Genomic DNA, 26,101 nt, shown 5'->3' with positions numbered 1-26,101 from the left:
TGGAAATCACTGCACCCTCTGACACAAGCTGACTTTTTTTTTTTTTTTTTAATTAAAGCATCAAAAGAACAATTTGTCAATATTGTTTTAGAGGATACAGAGAACAGAGAACATTTAAAACAGAACATACAAATACAAGAAAAAGACTACCACTGCTAGCCTACTACCACTATTAAAAATATCATTAGAAATAAAAATAAGTAAAGGCAAAACTATATTAAAAAAAAGGACGGTTTTAAGGGGTTCTGAGCAATATTTTGTTATAGTAGTCTAACAGTATCTGTTTTTTAGTGAGTTTAGTAAGTTGTTTAACTTCAGTTTAGAAATTGGCCTTTAGATGTAGATTTAAAACAATTTTATATAATAAGAAAATGTATAACTACCTCAGCAGCTTTATCATCACCTTCCTACTAGCAAGTTGGCCTATGTCTTTCAAAGCAAACACTGAGATGTTTAAAAAAATATGTACACTGAAATCCCTCCAGAAAGCAATAAGAATATTACAATCATAAAACACGTGTTGAATAGTCTCCTCACACACATACACACACACACACACACACACACACACACACACAAATATCTTCAATAGGACACGCTGACTTTGTGCTGCCGTGGCTCCTCTCTGTTGAACCAGTCGAGGTGGGCGGAGTTACCCAACAATTCAGCCAATCACTGCCACCCACGACCGGTCGACTTGACTTACTTGCTCTGCTCTGACTGGGAAATGAGAAGTGATGCCAAGTTACATTGAATAGCTGTCACCACATGGGACTGTCAAGAATTAATGCGTAGTTAAAATTACATTAGCTAGAGTTTGTTGCAAGAAACTGCAGGGCTTGTTTGATCCAGACATTGATCTAACCATGGTTTCCATCAACCATGTAGCGCACAAAGTCTTGACTTACATGCCATTTGTTCTTGTTTTGATTGACCTGAGATATGAAGGTAAGAAACTGACTATTCCATCTCAAACTAGCGTTATATAATATTATTTTGAGCTTTGACCATTGTTCAGACAAGCCATACAGGCTGCACAAAGTAGAGTATATCGCTAACATTAGCTAAGTTACCGAAACCGAAAAGATTAACGTTAGCTAGCTGGCTTCCTAGCTTGAAAATAGTAGTTTGTGGGACGTTATCAGATCAACTTAACGGTTAGCTGCTAGCCAGCTAATGAGGTTTGCCTCCCCATGCTAGAGGTAGTTTTTATTAGCTAGTTAACTTAGTTTGTACATTGCAACTCTTGCTTGCTGTAAGCACAGCCGGTGAAGCTGATAAAATTGCATTGCTTCATGTCAGAGAGCAGTACTTGGGCTTCCTGGTTATGATGTAAATGTTACTTTTATGAATATGCAAATGTCACCTGATTTCACCTCACTTCTGTAGCGAGTCACTAACGTTTACTACTTAAAATGACAATAGTGTAGCTGAATAGCCTGTACTATATGCTCAAAACCTTGGAGGATGTCAGTATTATGTTTATTATATATGTTAGTGACATGTCAGTATTGTGAATGTTTCTCAGGAGTGACATGTGGCAGGGATGGGAGTGTGGAGAGTCACCTGGAGATGGGGAAGAAACTGCTTGCTGCTGGCCAGCTAGCTGATGCCCTCTCTCACTTCCATGCTGCTGTGGGTAAGTGACAGAAATAATCAGACTGTTTAAAAAGATTTACCTCTGGCGATTAGGAAATATAACTCACAGTATTCATCTTAATGGTTTTGTTTGTTCATATCCAGATGGCGATCCCAAGAACTACATGGCGTACTACAGGAGAGCTACAGTTTACCTAGCCATGGGGAAGTCGAAGTCTGCACTGCCAGATCTGAGCAGAGTCATAGAGCTCAAGCCAGACTTCACATCTGTGAGTCCCACTGTGAACATCAGCTGATCTTAAAACTTTTCAGTCCTGGGCCCAAATTTGAGAAATCCACTCTTACCCTGGCACCCAGGCTCATTGAAACCGTTGTACTCTGTCATGTTGAAATCCACCTGAAACATTCTGGGTCTGACCCATAGTGTAAGAAACACAGGTTTACACAAATAGTGAGAAGAAGTTGCTACAGTATATGTGCACATTTTATACCACAACTTCTTGGCAACTCAAGCCAGATATTGCCAGGTCCAGGCATGACTATGTTGGGAAACTGGTCAGTTATGTCAGCTGTGTTGACAAAGTCTAGATTATATTTACAGCTTTCAACACAACAAATTCTCGCTTCCTCTCTCAACAGGCAAGGCTTCAGAGAGGAAACCTCCTTCTGAAGCAGGGCAGGCTGGATGAGGCAGAGAGCGACTTTAAGAAGGTGGTAAGTACAGTAATATCCAGTTTGAACTCCATGGGAATGTGACTGAGTAGGAGGTGTCTCTTTAATTGAGGAAGTTCACCAGGAGGTGTCAGTGTTGATCTGTAGCTTGGTATAGTACTGAGATTTTATGTTTTAACGCTACAATGAAGCATGAGAACTAGGCGTTATTGTTTATCCTTATGTTTTTGGCACAAAATAAAATTCAAAAAGAAGACTGTTGCACCTGGACAATCATAAGCTTTTCATTCATCAACCACCTAATTGATTGGAAGAAGGACAATTGTGGTTTTCTATGCACGATGCACATTTATTTATTTTATCGCAATGTATAATAACAGGCCATGGATTTCCTAGATTTCAGGCAGACCTAGTTGATAATATTGACAACATGGGGGGGACTTGTTTTGTTATTGGTGGGGTGGGATGAAGAGCATACAACATGTTTAGGGAAAAACAAAGCTCTTCGAACCCAAGCATCAAGCAAGTAAAAAACATTGCAAGTAGAACATTTCAGCAGGCCACCTAGGAGCTTAAAAACAAGGAAAACCCTGCATTTATAAGCCATATTACAAAGATGGTTGATGATAATTAAATTGGCGGCCAACTCTCATTTGGGTCTTCAGGGATCATTTGCAGGTGCTCGTTAAGGATCAAGAGTGAAACTCACTAATACGTTTTCCATTAGAATTACCATTTTACACTGAGGTTTCATAACACTGCCAGAAGAGATAAATGCCCTTGTTGCAGATCCTTTAATTCTTAAATTCCATTTAAAGCTGCTGTATTCTCAGGTGAGGTTATCATGACTTGGTAATTCCTCTTGTACATGGTGATAGGATATGAATGTCAGATATCATCACATTGTGCCAAGGGCATGTGGCAGGGCTTCAGCCCCCTAAGCCTGTCCTCATAGTTTGTCCCTTTGCCTTTTCATTGTATTTTAATGAATACACAGAGAACCCACCAGCTTTTGATTAACACAGTTATGTCTAGATTGAAGCACAGCAGTTAGCCTTGTGTTCCTTTTTTAGTAGACTGTAATGTGAAACTTCAGGTGGCTAAGCTGGGGGAAAATGTCTGGCCACTAAGCTGTATTATTGGTGAGATTTTCTTTTAATACAGGTTAGAAAAAAAAGTCAATTTCTGAGAGCGCCCAAGGTGTAGAAAGTTTTATAATTGAAATCAACTGTCATGCCTCCTGCTTCAAGACTGCAAGGAGCCATATTCCCAGCAGAGGCCAATAGGCATCTGGACTTGTGCAGTTTTATGTGGATCATATTTTGCTGGTAGGATCTCAATGGGTCTGGCCTGAGGTGCATGCTGACCTGCTGCTTCAGCAGTCCAGAACACTGGCATGGTGTAATGCATCACATTTATGCATTACTCTCTTCCTAAGGCTGAGCTAGCAGGAAACACTTACGGGACAGCCAGGTCTATTTGTAAAGGATGTGCCATTAGCTGAGATTGCTCTCGTGAAGATGATGACCTCTGTGATGAGGATGATTATAGTGTAATGGGTTTAGGGAATGGTAAGTAAGTACTGCTGTGATTGGCAATGCTTTTAAAAGTCAAAGTTGGCACAAGTATCTTTTCAAATATAAGAGCTTGCCTATATTGGAATTGGACAGAATCAAAATTTCCTAAGCATATTGAGCACACTCTGCTCTACCATCTATGTCTCCTTGTGTTCCTTACTCTTCCCTGGCTTCAACCTTTTTTTTTTTCTCTAGCTCTTCCTCTTCCCTCCTTAATCCCCCCCGTCTTCATCAGATAGAGGAATTTCAGTTCCATTCCATTCAGTTTGTGGCTAAACCGCTTTAATCACCGCTGGAAGTACTCGATGTAATGCCTTGCCTCGCTGTGTTCCAGCTCAAGTCCAACCCCAGCGACAAAGAAGAGAAGGAAGCCCAGAGTCAGCTGACCAAGTCAGATGAAATTCAGCGGCTGGTGGTTCAGGCACACAGCAACTTCAACAGCAGGGATTACATGACAGCTGCCGCCCAGCTCGACACCATCATTGAGGTAAGGAACACACCTTGTAAGCATTGCCTAGTTTTCCTGCAAGGATGATGTTAAGACAAAGAAGAAGGCTTTATGCTGAAATTTTGTCAGGAAAAACTTTTATGCATGTAGGGCTAGAGTGTGCAATGCTTTTTTCTTCTTTCATGTGAGATTTTTGTGCCAGTGATCAGCACCTTATGAACTTTCTTTCAGAGGGCCTAACATCCACACAACAGTTTGTAAATGTAATCACCGGACCATTAGTATTACACTGCATTTGACATGTAATGTCCGCCTGTTCCAGACTTGCGTTTGGGATGTGACCTCTCGTGAGCTGCGAGCAGAGTGTTTCATTCAGATGGGAGAGATGGGGAAGGCTATCAGTGACCTTAAAGCCACCTCCAAGCTGAAGAGCGACAATACCCAGGCCTTCTACAAACTCAGTAGCATCTACTATAACCTCGGAGACCATGAGATGTCCCTCAAGTAAGACCAACTTTGGGTACACACTAGGCTGCTGTACTAGAGGATGCTCATTGTGCCAAGAACCAGACTAAAATAGGGTGTCACTATGAGAAAATGTCCTAATTACTAAAATCTTTTACCCAGAAAATACAGCAAATTTGCTAATTTTTCCCCCACACATAGAAGATATTAGCTCTCTCTAATGGAGTACATCTCAATAATTTTTGTCTAGTGACATTAATGGTCTAAAGTTATGTTGTTAGTAAAACTAATGGATTGAATCTGTACTCTGTGTCAGCTGATTTTCAAATTGTAGTACTCTGTAGTGCTAGCAAGAGTGAAAAAGTGATATTGATGCATCCATTTTTCTAGCATTTTTTTCTGTCTGACATATATGTGGGTAGCATGTCACATATTGTACATCATGTAATGTCACAGAAAAGACGTGACTCTTTTAATCACCCTTACCTGTTTTATCCTCCTCATCTCTGATCTCAGTGAGGTGCGCGAGTGCCTGAAGCTGGATCCTGATCACAAGCAGTGTTACAGTCATTACAAGCAGGTGAAGAAGCTCAACAAACAGATCCAGTCTGCAGAGGAACTCATCCAAGAGCAGAGGTGTGTTTGTGTGTGTGTGTGGGTGTGAGTATTCATGCAATGCAATTGTGTATCCCTGTAATATAGCCTGAACAGCAGGGATTGCATCAGCAGCAACCTAGAATGACGGCCCCCTTACCCACAGGCATCCTCACCTGCTGGTCTTACAAACAGACATGCAATTCTCCTCTCAACTTGAAAGGATGTCACATCGTATTTGGCACACATCACATTATATCATTTTCACAAGTCTGAAACGGAGACGGTAAAGGAGTGGCATAATGTTTGTGGGTGCAGTGATCCATGTCGCATCCTACTGTTTTCCCAGTGTCAGCATCGTTAAAACACCTACCTGTCTCCTGCTCTTTTTAGGTACGAGGACGCAGTGAGCAAGTACGAGGCGGTGATGAAGACCGAGCCCAACGTTCACCATTACTCCCTCCATGCCAAGGAGCGCATCTGCCACGCGCTGTCGCAGGTAAGACTCTTCACTGCTGCTGTGTGCCTTTAGAAAATCACATTATATTTCTAAGCATTGGGTTTGTGTCGAGCGGTCTGGTTATTAATATTAATTCAAAGGTATTGAGTGGTCAAGCAAGCGTCTGTAATGTGTGTGTGTGTGTGTGTGTGTGTGATGACCAGGGCCAGCAGGCGAGCAGAGCTATCTCAGTGTGCAGTGAGGTGCTCCAGTCAGAGCCGGAGAACGTCAACGCGCTGAAGGACAGAGCTGAGGCCTACGTCCTAGAGGAGCAGTATGAGGAAGGTAAGCGCTCACCTGGTGGCATGGATGAGTCCTGGCAGATGCAGTTGTTGGCAGTTCAGATCTATTATATTGTTTATTTTTCAACTTAATGGACTCATCTCAAGCCAGGCTCACACTTAAGCCGTTGAATGCATTACTCTCCAGTGGAAGTTCCTTCATTTCAAATGAGAAAATGCATTACAGCTGCATCTTTCTGTTGCAGGTGCATTGAATTACGATACAGGTGTTGGATTTGTTGTAGTTATGTATGTGTAAATTAAAACAAATGTTTTTTTCTGTGTTTTGAACAAAAGTTGCTCCTAAAGTATATGAATTTACTAACACCTATACATGTGATTTCTCAAGTTGCGTGTTCCTCCGTTTTTTACCACCTCTCAGTTTAGTTTTGTGATGAGAAAATTGAAATAAAGTAACTGAAACTGCAACTAAAATGTATGTTTTAATACTACAATCAAGAATCACAGCTAATCAGTTTCATTGTAGGAGCCTGACCCATGGGATCCTTGCGTAGAACTCTGCACATACGTAGTTTGTAGCAAAATAAATGCATTACAGATTAAGTGTGATCCCTGCTTTGGACTGAGATCCAGTCAACCAGCTGCTTTGGTTGTTGTTCAGTCAGATGAATGTAGAGTGCGCTGTTTTACCATCAGAGCAACTGCTCTGTAGGAAGCATGCAGGCATTTGAAAGGGGCATGATCACATCCAATCAATCCAAGTCTCATTTCACACAGGCTTTTTGTACATCACCATTCAGTTTGAATGTGAATGAAATTTAAGCAAACATAGGTTTTCCATATCTAATTTGGTTATTGCACATGGCTCCTATGTCTTTTGCCTACAAAAATCATACATCCGTTAAAACCCCTACGTGATCCAGTATCATTACAACTAGGCGTGGAGCGCAGTGTGTTTTGAAATACGCACAGCTTGCAAGATCTACAGCTGCCCTGCCTTGCGGGCTGAAATTATGCACAGTTGCTCATTTATCAAGCCCAACGCCATTCTTAGGTGGCGGTGCCAAAACACAGACACACACACACCCTGCTTTCACTATCTCTATGATGTTTTTTGTACCTGAAACAGTCTCCCCTATCTATTGTCAAATTGCTGAAAGTCCAATGACAGGAGATGGTGAAATCTTGAGGAGTAATAAAATCCATTACTTAGTCGAAGATCCCTCCTCTCTCTCCCAAACATCATCCTTGCCCGTCAGCTGGTTGTCTGCCACCACTCTGTGCAAACAACCAGTAGATATTTTTGTTGAAACCCCTGCCTACATCTTATGTTTATCTGTCAAATCTGTTAGAAATGTGACGGAAGCCATCCACACCTCATCAGTGTGTCTGAGCACAGAGTGCCAACACAATGTCACAACACTGGTTCTTATAAGAGGAGAGAAAAAACGGATGATCTTACTCATCACTAATCATCTAAAACTCTGGCTCTGCACTGCTAGACTGTGACATTTACTCCCTTAGCATTCAAGCTCCTGTCATTTAGCATTTGATTTCCCTTCCAGTTGCTCAGTGCATTACAACTCAAAACACTTCCATTACAAATTGAAGAAAGAAGTGCAGTCGGATTAAACCTCCATGTCTAGTTGTTAGAGCAGTCAGGGTGTTATCATTCTGTTTATAGTGTTGGCCTATAGTATAGTATTTTACACACAAAGGAGTTTTGTTAAATGTTCAAAAGATTCAGCCGATATGGTTTTAGCTTTTATTTTTGAAAACATAAGAGGAAAAACTGAGTGCCCAGCCTGTTTTTTTTTTTTTTTGTTTTTGTTTTTCACCAAACATCATCACAGGCAAGCCGGCCCCTGAGTAACAAAACCCCACACCAAGACTGCTCTCCATCAGCTCTGCAGCCACAGGGGAGGTTGGCTGGGCAGAGGAGGTGTAGATTGCCATTAACACACTTTATCTGCTTAGGAATGAACACACCAGCAGGTGGGAGCGTCAGCCCTCACGCAGGCTTTTAAACTGTCAGAACCCATGGGCCTCACACTCGGCACACACGCTCATTACACACAAACACACACACACACACACACCCCTCAGTACACCTCACAGGGTAAACAAGCCTCAAAGCACCACAAACATGCACACACAAACACAGCCTGGAGCGGCTGCACCTCAAACTGAAGGTGATGGGGCTTGCTAAATGAATAAAGTGGTTTACTACATGACTACACTGCAGGATTGTGCAGTCATTTTTATGGGATGTGAGCGATTACCAGCTGTCATTGCAAAGAACATTAGTTAGTCAAGCAAGGTTTTGTGGGTCATAATGTTTGTTAAAGCAGTGGAGGTTTGAAAAAGTGATTCAGTGCCTTGCTCTAAGACACTTAAGCAGGGTGGATGCTTGCCGAAATAAGTGGCCTTTCCCGGCATCATCACACTATGCTGCTGCCCCATTAGTTGCCGTGAATGAATGAGCAATATTGATCATATCCTGCATTCTTATGTTTTTTTCCAGCTATTAAGGACTACGAGACTGCGGGTCAACACAGTGAGAATGACCGTCAGGTCAAAGAAGGCCTGGAGAAAGCTCAGCGGCTCCTCAAACAGTCTCAGAAGAGGGACTACTACAAGATTCTCGGAGTGAAGAGGTGGGAATTTCAGGAATACTGTGGAATTTTTAGAGGTGTAGTCCAGACAGGGAAGGTCAGGGTTTTTGATAAATTCACTGGGGAAGTCAGGGAATATCAGGGCATTTTACAAGCGGGTCACTCACTACAGGAATGTATTTTACAATGTCGTTACTTTAGACCGTTGTTTTCAGATGTTTTTATATATTGTGTGGCCACTCCACAGGAAGCCCAAGTGCAGTGGAAACCAGACTGTTTATCCCCTTTTGAACCGTTCTGAGCTGAAAAACAACATGATCGAGCCAAGAAGGAATAACTGACTCAATAATGAAAAGTCATGGAATATTACATCAGGGCCACAGTGGGAACCCTGACACTTGGTCCAGTTTTGACAGGTCCAGCTTATGTTGAAAAGAAGGAAAAGGTTATTTGTGTGTTTCTAGATTCTCAGTAGATGCACTGATGATGCTGCTCTTACTGTCGCAGGTCCGCCCAGAAAAAGGAGATTATCAAGGCCTACAGGAAACTGGCACAGCAGTGGCACCCGGACAACTTCCAGGACCCAGAGGATAAGAAAAAGGCTGAGAAGAAGTTCATAGACATCGCTCAGGCCAAAGAGGTTCTCACTGACCCAGGTAAGAAGAAGTTAAAACTCTGGCAGTGTTAGTGTGATGCTCTTCCCCTTGAGCTACGCAGCCACACCCACCAACGGCTCCTCTAGAATATGAGGCATTCATAACACTTTACCGTACCCATTGGAGAAATACAGTAGAACTCTAATAATGTTCTTTGTGTTGGTTTCTGCTAACATATTTCATGATATTTCCTCTCCACTGCTTGCCAGAAGGTATTTTTTACTTTTGCAAACAAAGTTGGATGGAGGTTGTTTTGTTGGCAAGATATCTCAAAAAGTAACTAGAAGGGCACTCGGAGAGCGCAGACTTCCGCCAAGGTTCATGCTATTAATGCTTGTTTGTGAGTCGGATCCGGATCCGCTCCAAAATGTAATGGGTTCTTCCTTGGCCCATGCTACACCCTTCCACGAAGTTTCATGAAAATCGGGCCAGTAGTTTTTCCGTAATCCTGCTAACAGACAAACAGACAAACAAACAAACAAACGGCACCGAAAACATAACCTCCTTGGCGGAGGTAACAAACAGATATGGATGAAATTTGGTGGACAGCTAGCCCTTGGGCTACGGATCAGTTGATTAGATTTTAGCGGTCTTGGATTTCCACACCAGAGCACTGATCACACAGTTCAGATAGATTAGGGATCATTGGTTTTGTTTTGTTTTCTTTTTTGTAGTATTAGGGCACATCATTACAATTACTCCCCTAATTAGGCAATATCAAGTTAATGTCTGAATGACTTATCAGTATCAACTTGCATATTTTCTGTATCTCCCATTCACACATATTTTACCTTGACAGCATTGTTGGACTCTGTTAGGCTGCTACATAATTAGCAGGTTTATCTGTGGGGTTTCTTTTTTTGTGCTTAAACTCTGCTAGTGTTACTGCTAGTCACGTTATTATAATTGTATATTTCTAATTCTAATACTGTATGTGCAGTTGTTCAATATTGATGTGTGGGCCTGTGTGTTTCTAGAGATGAGAACAAAGTTTGACCACGGTGAAGACCCCATGGACCCAGAGAGCCAGCAGGGAGGCCACCATCATCATAACTTCCAGGGAGGCTTCCAAGGCTTCCAGGGTTTCAACCCCTTTGGCTCCGGACCCTTCAACTTTAAATTCAACTTCAACTGAGGAAGCTCGCATCCAGCACAGCTGGAGCTGATTTTTGTATTTTCCTCCCTATTTAAAGGGAAAACACTGGTCCAAAGAATGCCGGTTCATACCAATAGAGACTCACGAAAATGTGTTGGAGGAAATGGTGACCTTAATCCAGATCATATTAAAGATGTGTCATTGTTGTTGAATGATACAACTTTGGATTCCATTTGGGGAAAGTCTGTTGCTATGCTAACAACTGTCTGCCATGTCTGAAGCAGCTCTTATCTGTAGAGATTCCAATCAAGAGTAAAGGGTTAATTCCAAAGTGACACTTACACCCTATCGGTGTATTGGACACTCTGAAATTCACATCCATTCTTAAGATTAATGTGTACATAGGTACAGTACTATTTTTATATGAATGGAGTTTTTCTGAACTGTAAATAAAGATCTATTTATGCTTATTAATTTGAACTGAGGAGTTCGCCTTCCCTTTTGGAGTATCACTGTACATGTAAGGTTAGAGAGTAGTTCCACTATGTATTTGAACTTTTGAACTAGTTCATCTGCACCAGGAGTTACTGAACTGGACTGAAGCTACAAATTATTTTTTCCAAAGTTAACTTCAGGAGTTAATTAAAGCTACAAAAGAAGACTGAAACCCAGGATTGAGAGAGTCCTTCCCTCTTTATTTCTCTCTCCCAAACCAAAACTCAAAACAGTGAGTTTCTTCTGAATTGTCTAGCTGTCAGCATTTGTCCGGAGTGTGCAGTGTAGATAATTTGACAGTATTTGTTTCAGTGTGAAGTGGTAAGCTCCATATGAGTGTGATGTTTCCCACACTGCATACATGTCAGACAACTGGTCCAATGTAGAAGCTTTGATAACATGTTGATGTAAACCTAAATGTGCTTAGTAATGGTAAGCGAGTAAAATGTCTGCCATAACAAGAGAAAAATACTAAGCAGGTTTTACCTTGCTCATGGTGTGGAACAAATGAGTCTAAGAAATTCCTTCTATTTGAGACTTGTGCCTTTCACACCATAAATCGCACATCCACTGACCGCACTAGGGACAAAAAAATTCCAGAAACCACTTTTGTAATGACTGGGTTTTGTAACAAAGATAGATTTAATTTTTCACACCTGAAATGACAATTACAGCAATGTAAACATTTCCATTTGACACACCGGAGTGAGAGACTGTTAAGACAGAGACAAAAGTACTGTTGGTTTCAGTCGAGCAGCGACACCTATTCTGTTCCTGAGACAAAAATATTGTTTTATTCTGTAATTTAAGGTATTGAAAAATTCAGTCTAAAAATTGGACACATACTGACATACACGCTGTATATACAGACGTTGTAAACATACTGTAATAACTTAAAATCCTATATTTTACCTATAACCATGACCTTTAGTGTGCAAATGAGGATCGTTTGATCCATGACTTGGCGATAATAAAGGTTAGCCTGATCGGCCTACATACCATTATATCTAATATAGCATCACATGACTTGGCAAGGAGAGATACAGATGGTTAGTGCAGCACTTTTCCAGGCTGTACTGTGGACGTCTGTCTGTACATCATGTTTGGTGCTAGCTACTGTTTCTATATAACAACTTTGCAGCAGGTAGTGAAATAAACATCACAGTTACTGTAGGTAAATAACCCAAAATCCATCACTAACTTTGGTGTGGGCATTTCAGTCAAAGGCGTGGCCATAGATTTAGAGTCATTAACGATGACAATTAAGAATACATAATGCATAAGCTTTGTGAAAGTGAGTTTTAGATTTAAAAAAAATAACCATGCAAACCACTATAATCAAGGTTAAAACTGCATGATTAGATTCTTAGGGATGTGCCTTATGAAGTCGATTCTTTGCATACAGTATCAGTGCAATCTATGCCATTTGTCTTCAAACACACATCTAATACTTATAACCAGTATCATCCTGAAGTCTCCCTGTGTTTACTTCATACTCCAAGGTCTGACTGTAGTGTTGACAGCATACCACGAGTTAACAGTTGGCGGTTAACAGTTACATCACCTGTTGATTTTGTAAGACACATATTGTATTGACCGTAGAAAAAGGTATGACATCTTTGAAAAATATTTCTGTTCATCTTTCCCAGGTTACAGACGTAACACTCCATGGCTAGGTTTTGTTGGAAATGTATATCTTCAAGCTTCACAGGAGGACTGGGTGCAAAAGGCTGCCTCTTTCCTCTTCAGCATGGTGCTGGCAGACGTTAAAGTTCATCACGCTGGTTGTCTAGAGTGCAGCAGAGGAGGAGAATTGTTAGAAAATTAATGCGGTGGTCAGGGACAGTGCATGACACAAATTTTGTCCAAGAAAAAGGTCTGTTATACAATATAAGACATTATAGTGACAGCTAGTTTGACTTCTCTGTCCTATAAAAATGGGCAGACATAGACGCAGAAAATAGTATATATATATTTTTTTGTTAACCTTGTTTTTGTTGTGAGGGCGCAGGAGTGTGTCTTTGTGGTGCTGCGTCTTCCTGCTCCTGGATGTGTGTCAGTAACTGTTTGATCTCGCTGTCATACTCGACCCACTCAGGCACAATCCTTGCCGCTGCTGTTAGCTTGGGCTCCTTGGTCTTTGGGTTATTGCACTGTAGCAGATAAGCAGACAAAACACATCACTCATGCCACCAATGTGACTTCCTCCCAGCAAGCCGCATCGTCACTCCCAGCACTGTGTGTGGCAGAGATTTAAACCTGATTTGATTTCCTCTTCTGTTAAAAGGACATTAGTCTGTGTCTCATGTGTCTGAATTGCCGAGCGGTGTCCCATACCACTATGAGGAAATTGTTCTTATTTCAGTCCAGTGGAGCCTGTCCAATAATTCTCTGAATTAGTTTAAGAGACTGCAGGATTGCTCCCCAGTTCTCTCCTAAATGCTGAGTGACTCATGGACATCAGTGGCTGGGAATAATGCTTTGGTTTTAGTGCTGTAGCTGCTGCACTTCACTACTGTAACCATCAAAGCTGCACTAGAGGTGGTCATCTACAAAAATGATTCCCCTTATCAGCCTGAAATTTCAACCTGAGCGAAAGAGGGATTCACGGTGAGAATATAAATGGGCTTCTTCTGGCTTTGACTGCGTGAGCGAAAGAACAGAAGAATACATTTGTTACATGTGCAATTTAGCTAAGAGTATTATGTAGCTTTTTCCTGGTATGCCATTTAGCCTCCTCCGGCTGCTCATTAGCATCTGGTGCCTCAGAGTCAGATCTAGGTTGTGTGGGGCTCACCAGGTCTATGGTCTTGGCTGTGACTTTGGAGGAGTCGTCGCACCACGTCTCACACCACAGCCATTCCTGGGGCAGAGACTTGATGGCCACCTGGTGGATCATGTTGTTAGGAAGGTCCTACAAAGATCACAGAACAAAAAGTGTGTTAATTTAAGGGCACATTCTAATCTTGACACATTAGGCAACTATAGTAGGTGCTAGAAGAAATAACTGCATCAGACCATGAAATTATCTTTGAGTTACCTGGTCCAGGTTAGACAGACTGTTGGGGTCTTGGCTCAAGGCTTGGTACTGGCCACGTAACCTGTCCCCAGCTGCAATCTTACGGAACTTCTTTAAATCGACTACATATAAAGCACTGGTTGGAGAATGGAAGAAGTGATAGAGAGAGAGAAGGGGGGAACAAGGAGAGAAAGCAAGTGTGAAAAAATGCTGAAACCACTTCCTGAAGAGGAAAATCCACAGGAACGCTCTTGCTAGAGTGACTTAACAAAGATAAAAATGCCCCGGGCGCTTTCACATATTAATACACCCAAAGGTGCAGTATAGAAACTTTACATCACTTATTAGGTGTGAGTCATGCCAGAGGATATTCGCTGCCTTATGTTTTCCCTGAGCTCGATGGTGCGGATCATCTCTCACCCTTGCTGCTTCTGTCCTGCCCCGTGGAGCTAGGCAGCACACTGGCTTCCAATAAAATCATTGTAGCTTCCTGACGGCCCTTTTTTCCCTCCCGCTCAGCCGCTGCTGCAGTGGAAAGCTCTGCTAGCTGGGCAGCTTCCTCTGCTCAGCAGAGCTACTAGCTGCCAGCTGATTAAGCCCCATCCAAAGAGCCAGAACTCAGTGCCACACGCCCAGCAAGGAGCCCTGCACTTTTTGTTTCACACTTAGTCCTTTCCCAATTTAATTTGCACCATGGTTATAGACAATATCACATATAAAAATAGAGGGAGATAAAAATACAATAAGTATTTTCATATTTTTCTTCTTCCTCTGTCGTACAGTATGTGGGGCTTAAAACAGCAGGTCCCACATAGAGTAATGAATAATTCCTCCAGATAATTCTCTGAATCCAAGCCAAAAACAGGTAATGACTTACAGGCAACAGGGAAAGATCTATTTTCATGATTGTGTGCAATGTATGAAAAGCTTTTTTCAGTGGGTATCTACCACCTAAGCAGTGTAGTCTCTCTTTGACTTTTCTTTATTCACAGCTCTTTTATTCTGCTATGTGAAGTACAGAGAATAAGTCATGAATGCCTCCGGCTGAATAAACAGTGTGAATAGCCTAAAAGGAATCACTGGCTGTCAGAAGCAAAATGTTTTGAATGTTAATATTTTGAAATATATGGATTTATTCTGCCAACTATCTTTGAGAGAAAAAAAGGGGTAACCTTCATTTTCCACAAAAATAACTACAATAACAGTGAAAGGTAGAAGGAAGAGGATTATACTGTTATTGTACATTTGTAACCTAAAAAAATAGTCCTGCATGTACAATAGCTGTTTGTGCTTGTATAGGTAAAATGTCAGAAGTCCTTATTGGGCAGACAGAATAGTTTGTGCTGCTGTTAAGTCATTTCACATTTAAGTATAGGTGTGTACCTGATGTGGTACTTCCTGTGTCCCAGATGAGAGGCCCAGTAGCCGCTCCTCCAGAAGCGGTAGCCATCCATCTCTCTGCGGCTATCGCAAAACGGGGTGTAGCCGTAAGGGGCGCCCTCCAGGTTCAAATCCCTCAGCTCCTTTAGATCAGCCCGCACTATCTGCGAAGGAGGAGGAAGGATACGATGAAGTACGACGGAGAGGACTGTCAACACTTCAGCACTCTTCAGTCCTCACCTGAGATGGCGAGGATAAATCATCCAATCTTCACTCTGTTGCTGGGACTGATATAAAAGTGTCTTTTCAGCCCCACACTCGCACACAGATCACTGCCCTACAGCTACAGCTGGACAATTACCTGGTCAGCGTCTACAAAGATGATCTTGTCCACAGCCAAGGGGAAGAGGACATCCAGGAAGAGGATCTTGTAGCCCCAGATGATGCGCTGCTTCTCAGTCTGCTGGTGCAGCCAGCGGGGCCACTTGTACTGCACTAGTTCATATTGGAAGCCGTAGGACTCTGCCATGTGAGGGATGGTCTCCTAACCACACCAAAAACAACACACCAGAGGTAAAATATCCAATGCAGCAGCAAGTCTCTTTTTTACAGTTTTGGTTTGACCCAAGAACTATACATCCAAGAAACACCCCGGGCCATTTTGGCTATTTTTGCAATTTAAGACGAGTCACAGAAATCGTTGCATATAGATTCATCCCTATAGGAAAACAGGGAGATAAAACACAGACCATCACAAAGAATGAGGCAACCCACAGATCCTTTCTTTGCTCAGTACAAATAAATGTAGGCCTCCCAGGGGTCACTGTGGAACTGGGATAAAGTTTTTGTGACCAGGCAGGGAGGCAGAAAGTTTGCGTGGAGTCGCGAAGCGAGGCAGGTACCTTGAAGGAGGGGGAGAGGTAATTCTTGAGGAACCAGAACTTGACAGGGGTTTTGGTATGCCGAAGGACGGACAGCATCATTATTCTGGAACAGAGAGACAGAGATAGAAAGAGTGAGGGGTGAGTCTCAAAGGAACAGGGCTAAAAAGGAAAGTTGTGTGTGGGGCCTGGAAAGTGAGTGTGTGCGACTGTGTGTGTGTGTGAACTGAAAGTGACCCACCTCAGAAAGCGCTCGTATAGATGGCCTGAAGCCACAGAAAAGATGTTCAGAACATCCTCTTTCTTCTTCTCTCCATCATCTGACCTGGAGCCACCACCTGTGATGCTATAAAGGGTCACATTATACATAAGCCTGTTGTCTTCTGATTGATGCTTACTTTTCATATATAGCGAAAAGCAGATCACAACGAAGCCAATAGCCACCATGCTTTTTGTAGAGCCAGGAGCAAAAACACTGTAACACTTTAACAGCCGACAGAAATACATTTTCAAACAAACAAACCATGCATTATATTTCAGGAAAATGAGGTGCTTTTTTAATGAAAGAACTACAAAGAGGGTGACAATGCTCTGGCGGACTAAGATTGAGTATTTTACAGCAGAAAGTGCTGTTCTCCTGCTGGCTCTTCTCCAGAGAGCTGAAGTAATCAACTCATTAGAGCACAGACACAGAGAAGGCAGCTGCAAAATCTAAACAGGTCCTAATGCTTGCATAGCATAATGGAGAGCTGATAATACAAGCTAAAGAATCTAAAAGCATAAATTTGTATCTAGTCATTAAACAGCTAACACAGATGCACTGGTGAGTTTAAGCATTATGACAAAGGATATGAATTGCCAATGCTATACAGTACAGACAGAAAAGACACATCCAGATCCTAGTCAGTCCATTACCTTTCCCATTCAGTTTTCCACTCCATTTTACTATTTGATTCAAAATTTCAAAATGCAAGTTAACAATCTCTTTGTCCTATCCCTCCAATAAAATGGATTCACACTGAGACACCAGACTGATTTAAGCTCAGATAATGGAAAAATCCAAAGGACACTTTCTAAACTTTTGAGCACACAAACATACCCTAACCGCTGTTAAAGCACAATGGATCATGATGCAAGGCACATTTGGTGGACAGAAATCAGGACTTGTGCTGGAGGGCAGGGTTGTCTGCAGTCAAACTGTGTGTCCTTGTCTTTAACAGACTGCTGATGAGGGGAGAGTGTCTCTTCCACACTCAATCACGACCACAGCCTGGGCCAGAGGCTCCAGGAAAAGACTACTGAGTGAGAGAGGGGGTGGGGAGGGAGCACGCTGTTTGCCTCTCCATGTCCTCTATCACCAACTCCAACACACACACACACACACACACACACACACACACACACACAATAGTCTGACTTTTCTCTGTCTCGCCACACTTGACTTTACACAAACTCAATGTTCTGTCCCAGGCCAAGAGGCTGCATGAGTTTGTACCTTTCTTGTCAATTGTTCCCTATCCTTCTCCACACCTGCAGTGCAGCTCTCTCCCTGCACTCCACCGTATCTCCTCCTCAAACCAATGTACCGCTCTTTCTGGTTGAGTGAGCCGGCTTTTGGGGTGTCACCGCACCGCTGTGGTCTAGGGGATGCCTATTGCCTGTCGTGGCTAAGCCAGCCATTATGAAGGCCCTCCAGCGCTACAGCGGGACCCCCAGATAAGCAGCTTTAGCTAGTCAGGTGAGAGCCCGTTTGGCTGACTCGCACCAGATAATCCGGACCTCTGGAAGGATCCGCAGAGCTCTGGCTGAAGCCTGAGCAGCAGCCAGCACTAACGCCGGAGCTGGACCGAACTCTACTTATGGCTTTCCTCGCACTCTGTAGCTTCAGCAGCCTCATCCTCTTTCTGCTGTATGGAGATCATCCAAATAGAAACACATCAAGACATTTGCCTGGAGTCTTAAGCCTATATGGATCTTTGCAAGTTTATCTTTCTTTCTACTGAAGCATCCATTCATGCATGTTTTTGTGTATGTGCAGAGAGGCAAACAGATAGACAGACAGATATAGATAGACAGATAGATAGATAGAAATATAAATATTTAAAGCATAAATCCAGCCATTTTCAACCTGGACCCTATTTTTGCTTCACTATAGAGCTACTTGCCTGCCAATGGACACACCAAAAATCAAACCCAAAAGCACCCAAAGCGTGTCTTTTTCAACATTTGCTCAGTCTGTAATGATACATTTCGCTTAAAAGATATAAATGGAAACTATCTAAAGTCAGTTTTGATAATACCTTCACCATTGCTTTAGCACCAAAAGATTTCACAGGATTACAAAGAATGAAAGTAGCCTACCTAGTTGCCTCATAATGAAAGGAGATCACAAATGTTTGTGATCTTATTATCTCAAACCACAGGCATCCAGTGATTCTACAAGGAAGCTGTCAGGCTACACATTAGTCTACTTGTCATTTAATAGGTGCATTTCAGCCCACAGTAATTTCCTTGTGCAGTGGCAAAACAACAACACACACCAAGAATAAGACGGAGAACAGACCACCAGAGGAAACTTTTTTTTTTCAGGAGATACAAATTTTGGCTGCTGCTGCCTGTCTACATGCACCGCAGTGTACAGTAGTGCAAAACAATTGTGAAACTTGTCAGGTCATGGAAATGCATCTCATTACAGAGTGAGCATCAATATGTGTTTGGGTGATTTTTTTCAGTGTCCTATAGGACTGTATTGAAGAGACGCATACCCAGGCAAGTAAGACACAAGTAGCTCTATAGTGAAACATTTGCTGAGATTTTGTCAGAATAAACTGGTGTGATGGAAAATGATTGCAATGATTGCAAGACTTGAGATAAAGAAAAAAAGAAAGAAAGAAAGAAAGAAAGAAGGAAAGCAAGAAAGCAACATTTTTTTTTAGCTCATGTCCATAGAGATAAAGCTCCCCAGACAGATGAGAGAATTAGCAACAAGTGTGTCACTTAGATGAACTCAGGCTTACTGATGCATGGGTCTACCCAACTATCTAGCTAATTCCTCAGAGGTGTTAAATCAATAAATGCCTTCAGTACTGCTCTTTACACTGAATCCTTTAAAGCATTCTGATTTCACAAATGAATAGATATAAACACATCTTTACTTTCAAGCCTATCTTTTTTAAGAGTAGGTGTACATTTTGGGAGTTAATTTTGTGTGTATGCATGTATGTATATAAGTATGTATATGTACTGTATGTGTATTCCATGTCCTTATGCATGGATACGTATATAGGGTTTATGTGTGAGGGTTAGATGTGGAGTTCTATATATGAAGTGTTATTAGTGTTATTTATTCTTAACTGTTCTGCCTGTGATCTGTGAAAAAAAAAACTTAAAAAAAGAAAAAAAAGGGGAAAATATCAATGTCATACACATATTTCACATGGTTCTACAGTATTCAAATACCATGTTACAGTGATAAAATAATCAAATCAGGGCAAATGTGATTCATCATAAAAGTGATAATATTAGAACAGCAGTTGAAAGCAACCAATAAACACTGCATGCTAATGAATATGATAAAGAAGTTTTAGGTGTTAAATGGCTTGCAGCAACACTGCCTACCTTTTTTCAAAAGTGCTCCAAACACTTCACACAGCAAGCATTAAGTGAGGAGACAGATCACACAGTTAGGATATGCTGGGGGAAACACACACAAATGCACACACACATACACACATACCTACAGAAGCACATATTTTTTGCAAGACTAGCTCTTACAGCGTAATATTGCAGTCTGGATCCAGGGGAAGAATGAACTCTCCTGAAACCGCAACATATAATTGACAATAGAAGGCAGATCAGCACACCCACCAATCAATGCGCTCACAGTAGATACTGCCAATCAACTGAGTGAGGGCTTCAGAACTAGTAAAACTAACCAACTTTCAGCTGTATGCAAGGATAAACTACACACCTTGCTATGGAGTCCCATAGGCCTTTACTTTCAGTTGCTTCACTTAAAAGATCTTCATTGATTTTTTCTGCTTTTTTCTGCACCTATAATGAGAAAAGAGACATAATTAAACAGTGATTTGCTAACTGATTTTACACTGGACAAGCAAACTGTGAAAGACCCTTGTAACATCCCCAATTTGTGACCTGAGCACATCATAAGAAAGGTGTATGGCATTTTAAGGTGAACAATGTCTTGTGCTACGAAGTATCTAATCTAAAAAAAACAACAAATACTCACTCTGACTTTGATGATCTTACTGTGAAAACTGTTAAGCACAACTATGATGTCACCGGCGTCTGAAGGTGAATCCGTCCCATCATGCCTGAAAAAGTGGATGAAGTTTGAGAAAGCAATTTCTCTCACTGAGGGGGAACATCCATTGTAATGGAATATGGACACTGACTCTGCAGCTAGTTAGTCTAACACAGGCTAAGCCACATTTTGAGACTGTTAAGCCTGACAGGTGACACACAAACTCATTGCCTTAAAAAACATTGAACACAATTCAATTTAACCCCTAAACCTGAGCTATGTTAATTAAAGCTGTTCAGCTTTCGACTCCTTTGGCTATATTGAGTACGCTACATGTTTCTAGTGTTTTCTACTCAATGTAATAATTTGAACTTATATACTAATCATATCTTATTCAGAGCTATGTCTGTGCAGAGAATTAAAAAAAAGTTCTTAATGGATAATAACAGTTATTTTGAACCGCAGCCTTATTTTTCTAGTTTTTGCCATCATGATGATTGATTGTGTTCAATCAATCGATGAAATTTTTAACACAATCAATTGTTGTGGTGGCAAAAGCTAGGAAAATAAGACCCAGGTTGAAAATAACCTGAATAATCCGTTGAAGAAACCTTATTAATACTTTTCTGATATGGAATTACAACCAAATACATTTTTCTAGTTACTCCTTAGAGCAGGGTGTGACACTATTTGTATCTAAATGAGATCTACAAAATGTGTAGAAGTCAAAACTAACAAATGGATGCACTTTTGCTGCTTGTAAAAGGTCCAGTGATTGCAGAAAAACCAATATGCATGTTAATTTTTATTGTACTTCCCACAATCCTCCTTGATATAAGCATTTTCTTGACTACTCAACAAATCAAGCTGACTTTAATTTGCATTCTAACAGAACACTTTCCTCCACCATATAAGTGAATAACTATTTTTGTGACACTGATTAAAGTTCGTTCCCATGCCCTTTAGTCATGGCGACAGTGTGTAAAGAAGAAAAGATACAGGCTGCTCTCATGAAGAAGAAAACAGCAGCTAGCGGAAAGACCACTGGCAGAAAGACGCACTCAAAAGTGGATTCTGGGACAGCTGCCAGGGTCACACTCTGACCATATTCATTACCCTCCATCATCATTGAGAATCACCTTCCCATCATTTTATCCATCACTACTTCCCAGCCATGCTGTATCTACTGGTACATTTAATGAGAGAGTCCGTACAGTATCGATTGCATCACACTGGCCTTTCACTGTAATTGTTTTAGGCCTGATCTGCTCAGTGGAGAATGTGTGTTGGCAGGCAGGATACCCGGGGTCTGATGGTGAAACACCATAGAGTAAACTTGAGCCAGAGATGAGCAATAGGCCATCATACGCGGCAAGCCATCGTGACCTCAGTGCTTACTAAAGGCAGAAAATTAACCTTATCACTATGATAAATGCCCCTCCTCATTGGGCACAAAGTGCACTTTTCCCCCTTGCGCAGTGCTGCTTGTGTTTTGCCCCCGCTGCTGTCGCCCGTGCGCCTCAGCCTTTAGGGCTGTGGTTAGAAAGCGCCAGAGATCAATTTGTATCGCCGCTCTGAGGAGAGGAGAGCCGGCCATCTCATTCATCGCTGTCAGGGCAAGGCGCAGTGGCAGCCCGGGGTGCAGGAGGGGGACGCGGGCTACGGGACTGGAGAGCACAGACACTCCCACTCGGCTCTGATCGGCCACCTAACCGGAGCAGAGTGCCGCTAACCGCAAGAATAATGACACTGCCAAGGTGAAAAATGACATCACCTCTTAGCTTCACCTGGAGGATTGGGGAATAAATCTTGGTTGTCTGATATGATTTCAGAGGAACCCAGGGCTGTATGTGTCCTAAATCTTACGTGAGGATGGCCAGAGAGGGCAATATCTGTGATTGGAGGGACATCCACTATATTGTACTGCAGCTGTCCTCACAGACTCACAAACATGATTGCGATTCGAGCCATTATCGCCACTTGATAGTGAGGGAATTAAGGTTCTCTGTTGTGCAATATAAGACATAAGTTATGAGGGCTTTCTATAGATAAGTATCCTGATTTGATTCAGATTAAATAAGTGCAATAAAGTGTATTTTAATCAAAGCGAACAGGCAAAAAACAGAACAGGCATGAAAATTTGCATTTCATAGGAAATGCATAACACAAACTATAAAGAAAATAATGTTTCCATTCGTCCGAGGAAATTAGAGGACGCCAACGCACCCTGTCTAGTATATGCAGCCTTTGACACCTACGCCAGCCTAACAGCTAAAACAGATATTGTGCTGCTGATATCCCCCGGTTTGGGGCGGATGGCATGGCAGGTGACCAGCTGAATCATCCCTCCACTCTGTCTTCTCTGTAATAGCACCTCTTTCCTCCTACCTCTGTCTCTCTCCTGGTCTGTGCAGAGCACAACTCCCTGCACTCATCAAAACCTTGAGCTGCTACAGTGTCAGCAGCTCTCCGTGTTACCATAGTGATGGGTTTCATACCTACCAGTATGAAATGGAGAGGTAGCTGAAACAACCCTGATGCTGAGCTACTGATGGAGCCGCCTAATTAGCATCATTACCTAACTTTTTGGGTCTCGTATCTTTCAGAGATATGACGGGAAAACCATGAGTCAATTAACAGGAAAACACAAGAGTCCTAAAATCTACATTTTAAAAAATCATCTGTAGGCACTGGGGAATACTCACGCAAGAATCTGATAGATATCCTCTGACCTCCCTTTACGTAACTTCAGGATCCAGGCACCAGGATTGGCTTTCAACTGGAAGTATCCCTGTTGTGGTTAAAACAAAATGAGACTGAACGCTTAGGAACACAATCCTCACATTCAATCCTAGCACCAAACAGCCTCTATTCAGCAAATTAATGCACTGCCACAATTAACTACTACAGTGTGCATGTCATCAATCTAACAAAAACAGTCTTGGTAATTCTAGTATGGAGTACAGAGGGCTGCTGACCAGGTTAGCCATGACGATAGTGTCATGGATGAGGGGGTCCCGACTCATGCCGAGGGTAAACTGCAGCCCTCGGGGGGGCTGGCCGGTTGACAGGTCAAAGCAGTGGCCCTCCAGCAACAGGTGCTCCAGCTCATACTCTGCTGTCACCACTCCGCTCACCTGGAGTGAAACCACAGGTTACACAGGACACAAACCAATGGGGGAAGACTATTAAAGAGCGCCTCTGCCCTACCCTAAGGGGACAGGATAACAAGAATGCTGGCTAGTTACTGAAGAGTAGTATTCAGTACCGCCTGCAGGTGGATGTTATCCAAGTCATGGGGGCTGCGCACGGCCTCCACCATCCAGCTCTCTGGGGTGATCATGTTCAGGGTGAGGAGGGGAGACTCGGGAAGCTCCGTGAAGCGGGCCACTGGTCCCGCAGACACCGTATTGTTGGCCAAGAAATTCACATCAGACTCCAAGACAAAGCGGTAGAAGCTGCAAAGAGACACAGAGAGATAATGCACTGGTCCATTAACTGCAAAATGAAACAATATTTTACAATATGGATTAAGGCGGTACTATAGAATATACTTTGTAGAAGCTTAAGGATAGATAGCCCTCAAATGCTGGAAATTTTTATGCCACCCTACTGAGACAGCAATTCCATCCAACAAAAGCACTCTCCTCATCGCCAAGCGCTAAAATGATGACACGTTGTGCAATAGTCTCCTTTCTAGGACAGGAGAGATGAGTTCTGTTGTGACAGCTGGGGATATACAATCTCTTCAAAGTGAGGAATCTAATACCATTACTGCCAGTGTTTCTGCTCAGCCAATAACAGAAATTTCTGCAGTAGTCTGTGCACCAGAAATGTTCCCCTTTCTCCATTATTACTCAGAGCTGTCGCAGAGGCTAGCTCCGGGCTAATCTTTATGCTAATTGCTTTTTCTTCCGTATGCCCTCTGACACTGAGGAGTCATAATGAGTGGAGATAACATGCCAGACGATCAACATTACCAATAACCATTTCTTTTTACTTGGAATGCCATCTTTCTATCCTCAGAGGTACATCATCACATTTTTAAACGGGAAGATTTTTCAAACGTTAATTTCAGCCACAGCAGCCTGTCTTCCTGCAGAGCAGAACAGAGCAGTTAGAGAGGGGCTGTTGACTCCAGGGTGAGAAGGGAGCTGCTACCACTGCATGTGAAGTTGGGGAGGGGGGAAAAGGATTAAATTACTGAGGCATAACCCAGTCACTAGAGGAAACACTCTCTCTTTATTGGATTGGTCCCAATTTGTGGGGTGACCAATTCTCCACAGAAGGAAAAGTAAGAAATAGAAGATGAGCAGCCCACTGGTCTCCCTCTTGCTGTCTCACCACCATCCCCACTAATGGGAAGTATACCAATGAATGAAATGATCCCACTGACAGAAAGCAGGATTCATGTGTGCCCACTGACAGCAGTATCTCCAGATGTGAGCTGTAGGATTGCTAAGCCTGTGGCTCTACAGGGGAGATGAAGCTGGGGAGGAGTGAGCTTGTGTTTACACAACTCATCTGCTGTTTGAAATTAGATGGCCCTCCAACTCATCCCCTCATGATTAGGATCTTTAGGACGAGATCCAAAAAATGCAGACAAACCTCCATGGTCCCATTTTTCTACTTGCAATATGGTACATTGACTTCCTGCAGTTTGCAGGGGCAATAAGTATTTTTAATGCCCCATAGCACAAAATGACCATAATATATCTGCAGGGGTTTGATAGCGTTGTTGATCAATACCAGGGTTGGTGATCAATACCAATGACTCAACAATTATTTGGCCAGGTGCTGAGATTTCTGGCTTTCAAAACTCACTTTCTGGCTGTACTCTGTTGTGGAACAAAAACTCCCCAGCCATTTCAAAACACTTTCAATCTCCACCTCCCACCTACTCGAATTTTCAACTGCTCACCAATGGAGGATGGAGCTACAAGTGAGCAACTGGCAGTGCAAGACATTTCAGCTAAGAAGGGTAATAAGCCATCTCAAGCTAAAAAACAAGCGATGAGGCAGTATTAATATTACAGTATTTTGCATTGTGATATATTACTAAATGTTTTGTTGGATCTCTGCTCTAATCACCTTGCTTACTGAGTCTTTATTGTTTGTGTCAATCACAGGCCACCGTCACTCAACGGGACAGGAAGGGTGACGGGACTGGGGGTGGTGCCAGAGACTTGTAGGAGGAGATAAGTTCTATTGATGATGTTGCAATTCCTACTGATCACTGATAGAGGTCAATGAAGTTCATAGATTACTTAATGGCCCTTTAAAGTGAAGGTGAACTGCCTGGAAAATGTCTGCCATTCAGCCTTCATTGGAAAAAATACTGTTGAACCATTTAAGGATACTACCAGTAAAGATGACTCTATCCACGGTGGGACATAATTAATTACATGATGCATCTTTTTTGGAATACAGAGGTGAAGAAACTCCAACACTCCCAAATTACATAATGACTAAAATTCACCCAGTGGTCCTTCTGAATGTTAATGAACAATTTCAACCTTTCATTTGTTTTTTTTTGTTTTTTTACTGTATGGCTTGAACCTCAACAGTGCAAGCTGTAAGCAATTTGCCCACAGATGCA

At 42.2% G+C, this 26,101-nt stretch overlaps 2 protein-coding genes across 2 annotated transcripts in view; one reads left to right on the top strand and one right to left on the bottom strand.

Annotated features, from left to right (window-relative positions):
• Positions 1 to 746: 746 nt before the first annotated feature.
• Positions 747 to 10,915, top strand: dnajc3a (DnaJ (Hsp40) homolog, subfamily C, member 3a). Its single transcript, XM_071927087.2, has 12 exons — positions 747 to 948; positions 1,529 to 1,639; positions 1,744 to 1,868; positions 2,239 to 2,313; positions 4,183 to 4,335; positions 4,619 to 4,800; positions 5,278 to 5,397; positions 5,749 to 5,854; positions 6,019 to 6,139; positions 8,621 to 8,753; positions 9,219 to 9,367; positions 10,345 to 10,915. Exons 1-12 carry the CDS (start codon positions 867 to 869, stop codon positions 10,500 to 10,502), a joined length of 1,515 nt encoding a protein of 504 aa, XP_071783188.1. The 5' UTR covers positions 747 to 866; the 3' UTR covers positions 10,503 to 10,915.
• Positions 10,916 to 11,582: 667 nt separating this feature from the next.
• The window catches only part of uggt2 (UDP-glucose glycoprotein glucosyltransferase 2), a 34,497-nt gene continuing 19,978 nt past the window's right edge, over positions 11,583 to 26,101 (bottom strand). The window contains exons 28-40 of the mRNA XM_071926993.2: positions 23,771 to 23,960; positions 23,481 to 23,639; positions 23,208 to 23,293; positions 20,488 to 20,572; positions 20,209 to 20,291; positions 16,480 to 16,584; positions 16,260 to 16,344; positions 15,719 to 15,901; positions 15,361 to 15,521; positions 13,999 to 14,113; positions 13,756 to 13,872; positions 12,946 to 13,111; positions 11,583 to 12,747 (exon numbers count right to left, since the gene is read on the bottom strand). Coding sequence (XP_071783094.2) covers positions 12,725 to 12,747; positions 12,946 to 13,111; positions 13,756 to 13,872; positions 13,999 to 14,113; positions 15,361 to 15,521; positions 15,719 to 15,901; positions 16,260 to 16,344; positions 16,480 to 16,584; positions 20,209 to 20,291; positions 20,488 to 20,572; positions 23,208 to 23,293; positions 23,481 to 23,639; positions 23,771 to 23,960 — 1,558 coding nt within the window. The 3' untranslated portion in view covers positions 11,583 to 12,724. The remainder of the gene's footprint in view (positions 12,748 to 12,945; positions 13,112 to 13,755; positions 13,873 to 13,998; positions 14,114 to 15,360; positions 15,522 to 15,718; positions 15,902 to 16,259; positions 16,345 to 16,479; positions 16,585 to 20,208; positions 20,292 to 20,487; positions 20,573 to 23,207; positions 23,294 to 23,480; positions 23,640 to 23,770; positions 23,961 to 26,101) is intronic.

This window comes from Centroberyx gerrardi, chromosome 10, assembly GCF_048128805.1.
Source record: "Centroberyx gerrardi isolate f3 chromosome 10, fCenGer3.hap1.cur.20231027, whole genome shotgun sequence".
Lineage (NCBI taxonomy): Eukaryota > Metazoa > Chordata > Actinopteri > Beryciformes > Berycidae > Centroberyx > Centroberyx gerrardi.
The sequence above is the reverse complement of the archived record's forward strand: the minus strand, read 5'-3'. Positions and strand labels throughout refer to the sequence as shown.

Excerpts from the sequence above, each read along its gene's own strand:
- dnajc3a (XM_071927087.2), top strand. The coding sequence starts at position 867 with ATGGTTTCCATCAACCATGTAGCGCACAAAGTCTTGACTTACATGCCA. Across the intron at positions 1,640-1,743 it reads TCACTTCCATGCTGCTGTGG|ATGGCGATCCCAAGAACTAC; the intron begins GTAAGTGACAGA and ends GTTCATATCCAG. Across the intron at positions 5,855-6,018 it reads TCTGCCACGCGCTGTCGCAG|GGCCAGCAGGCGAGCAGAGC; the intron begins GTAAGACTCTTC and ends TGTGATGACCAG.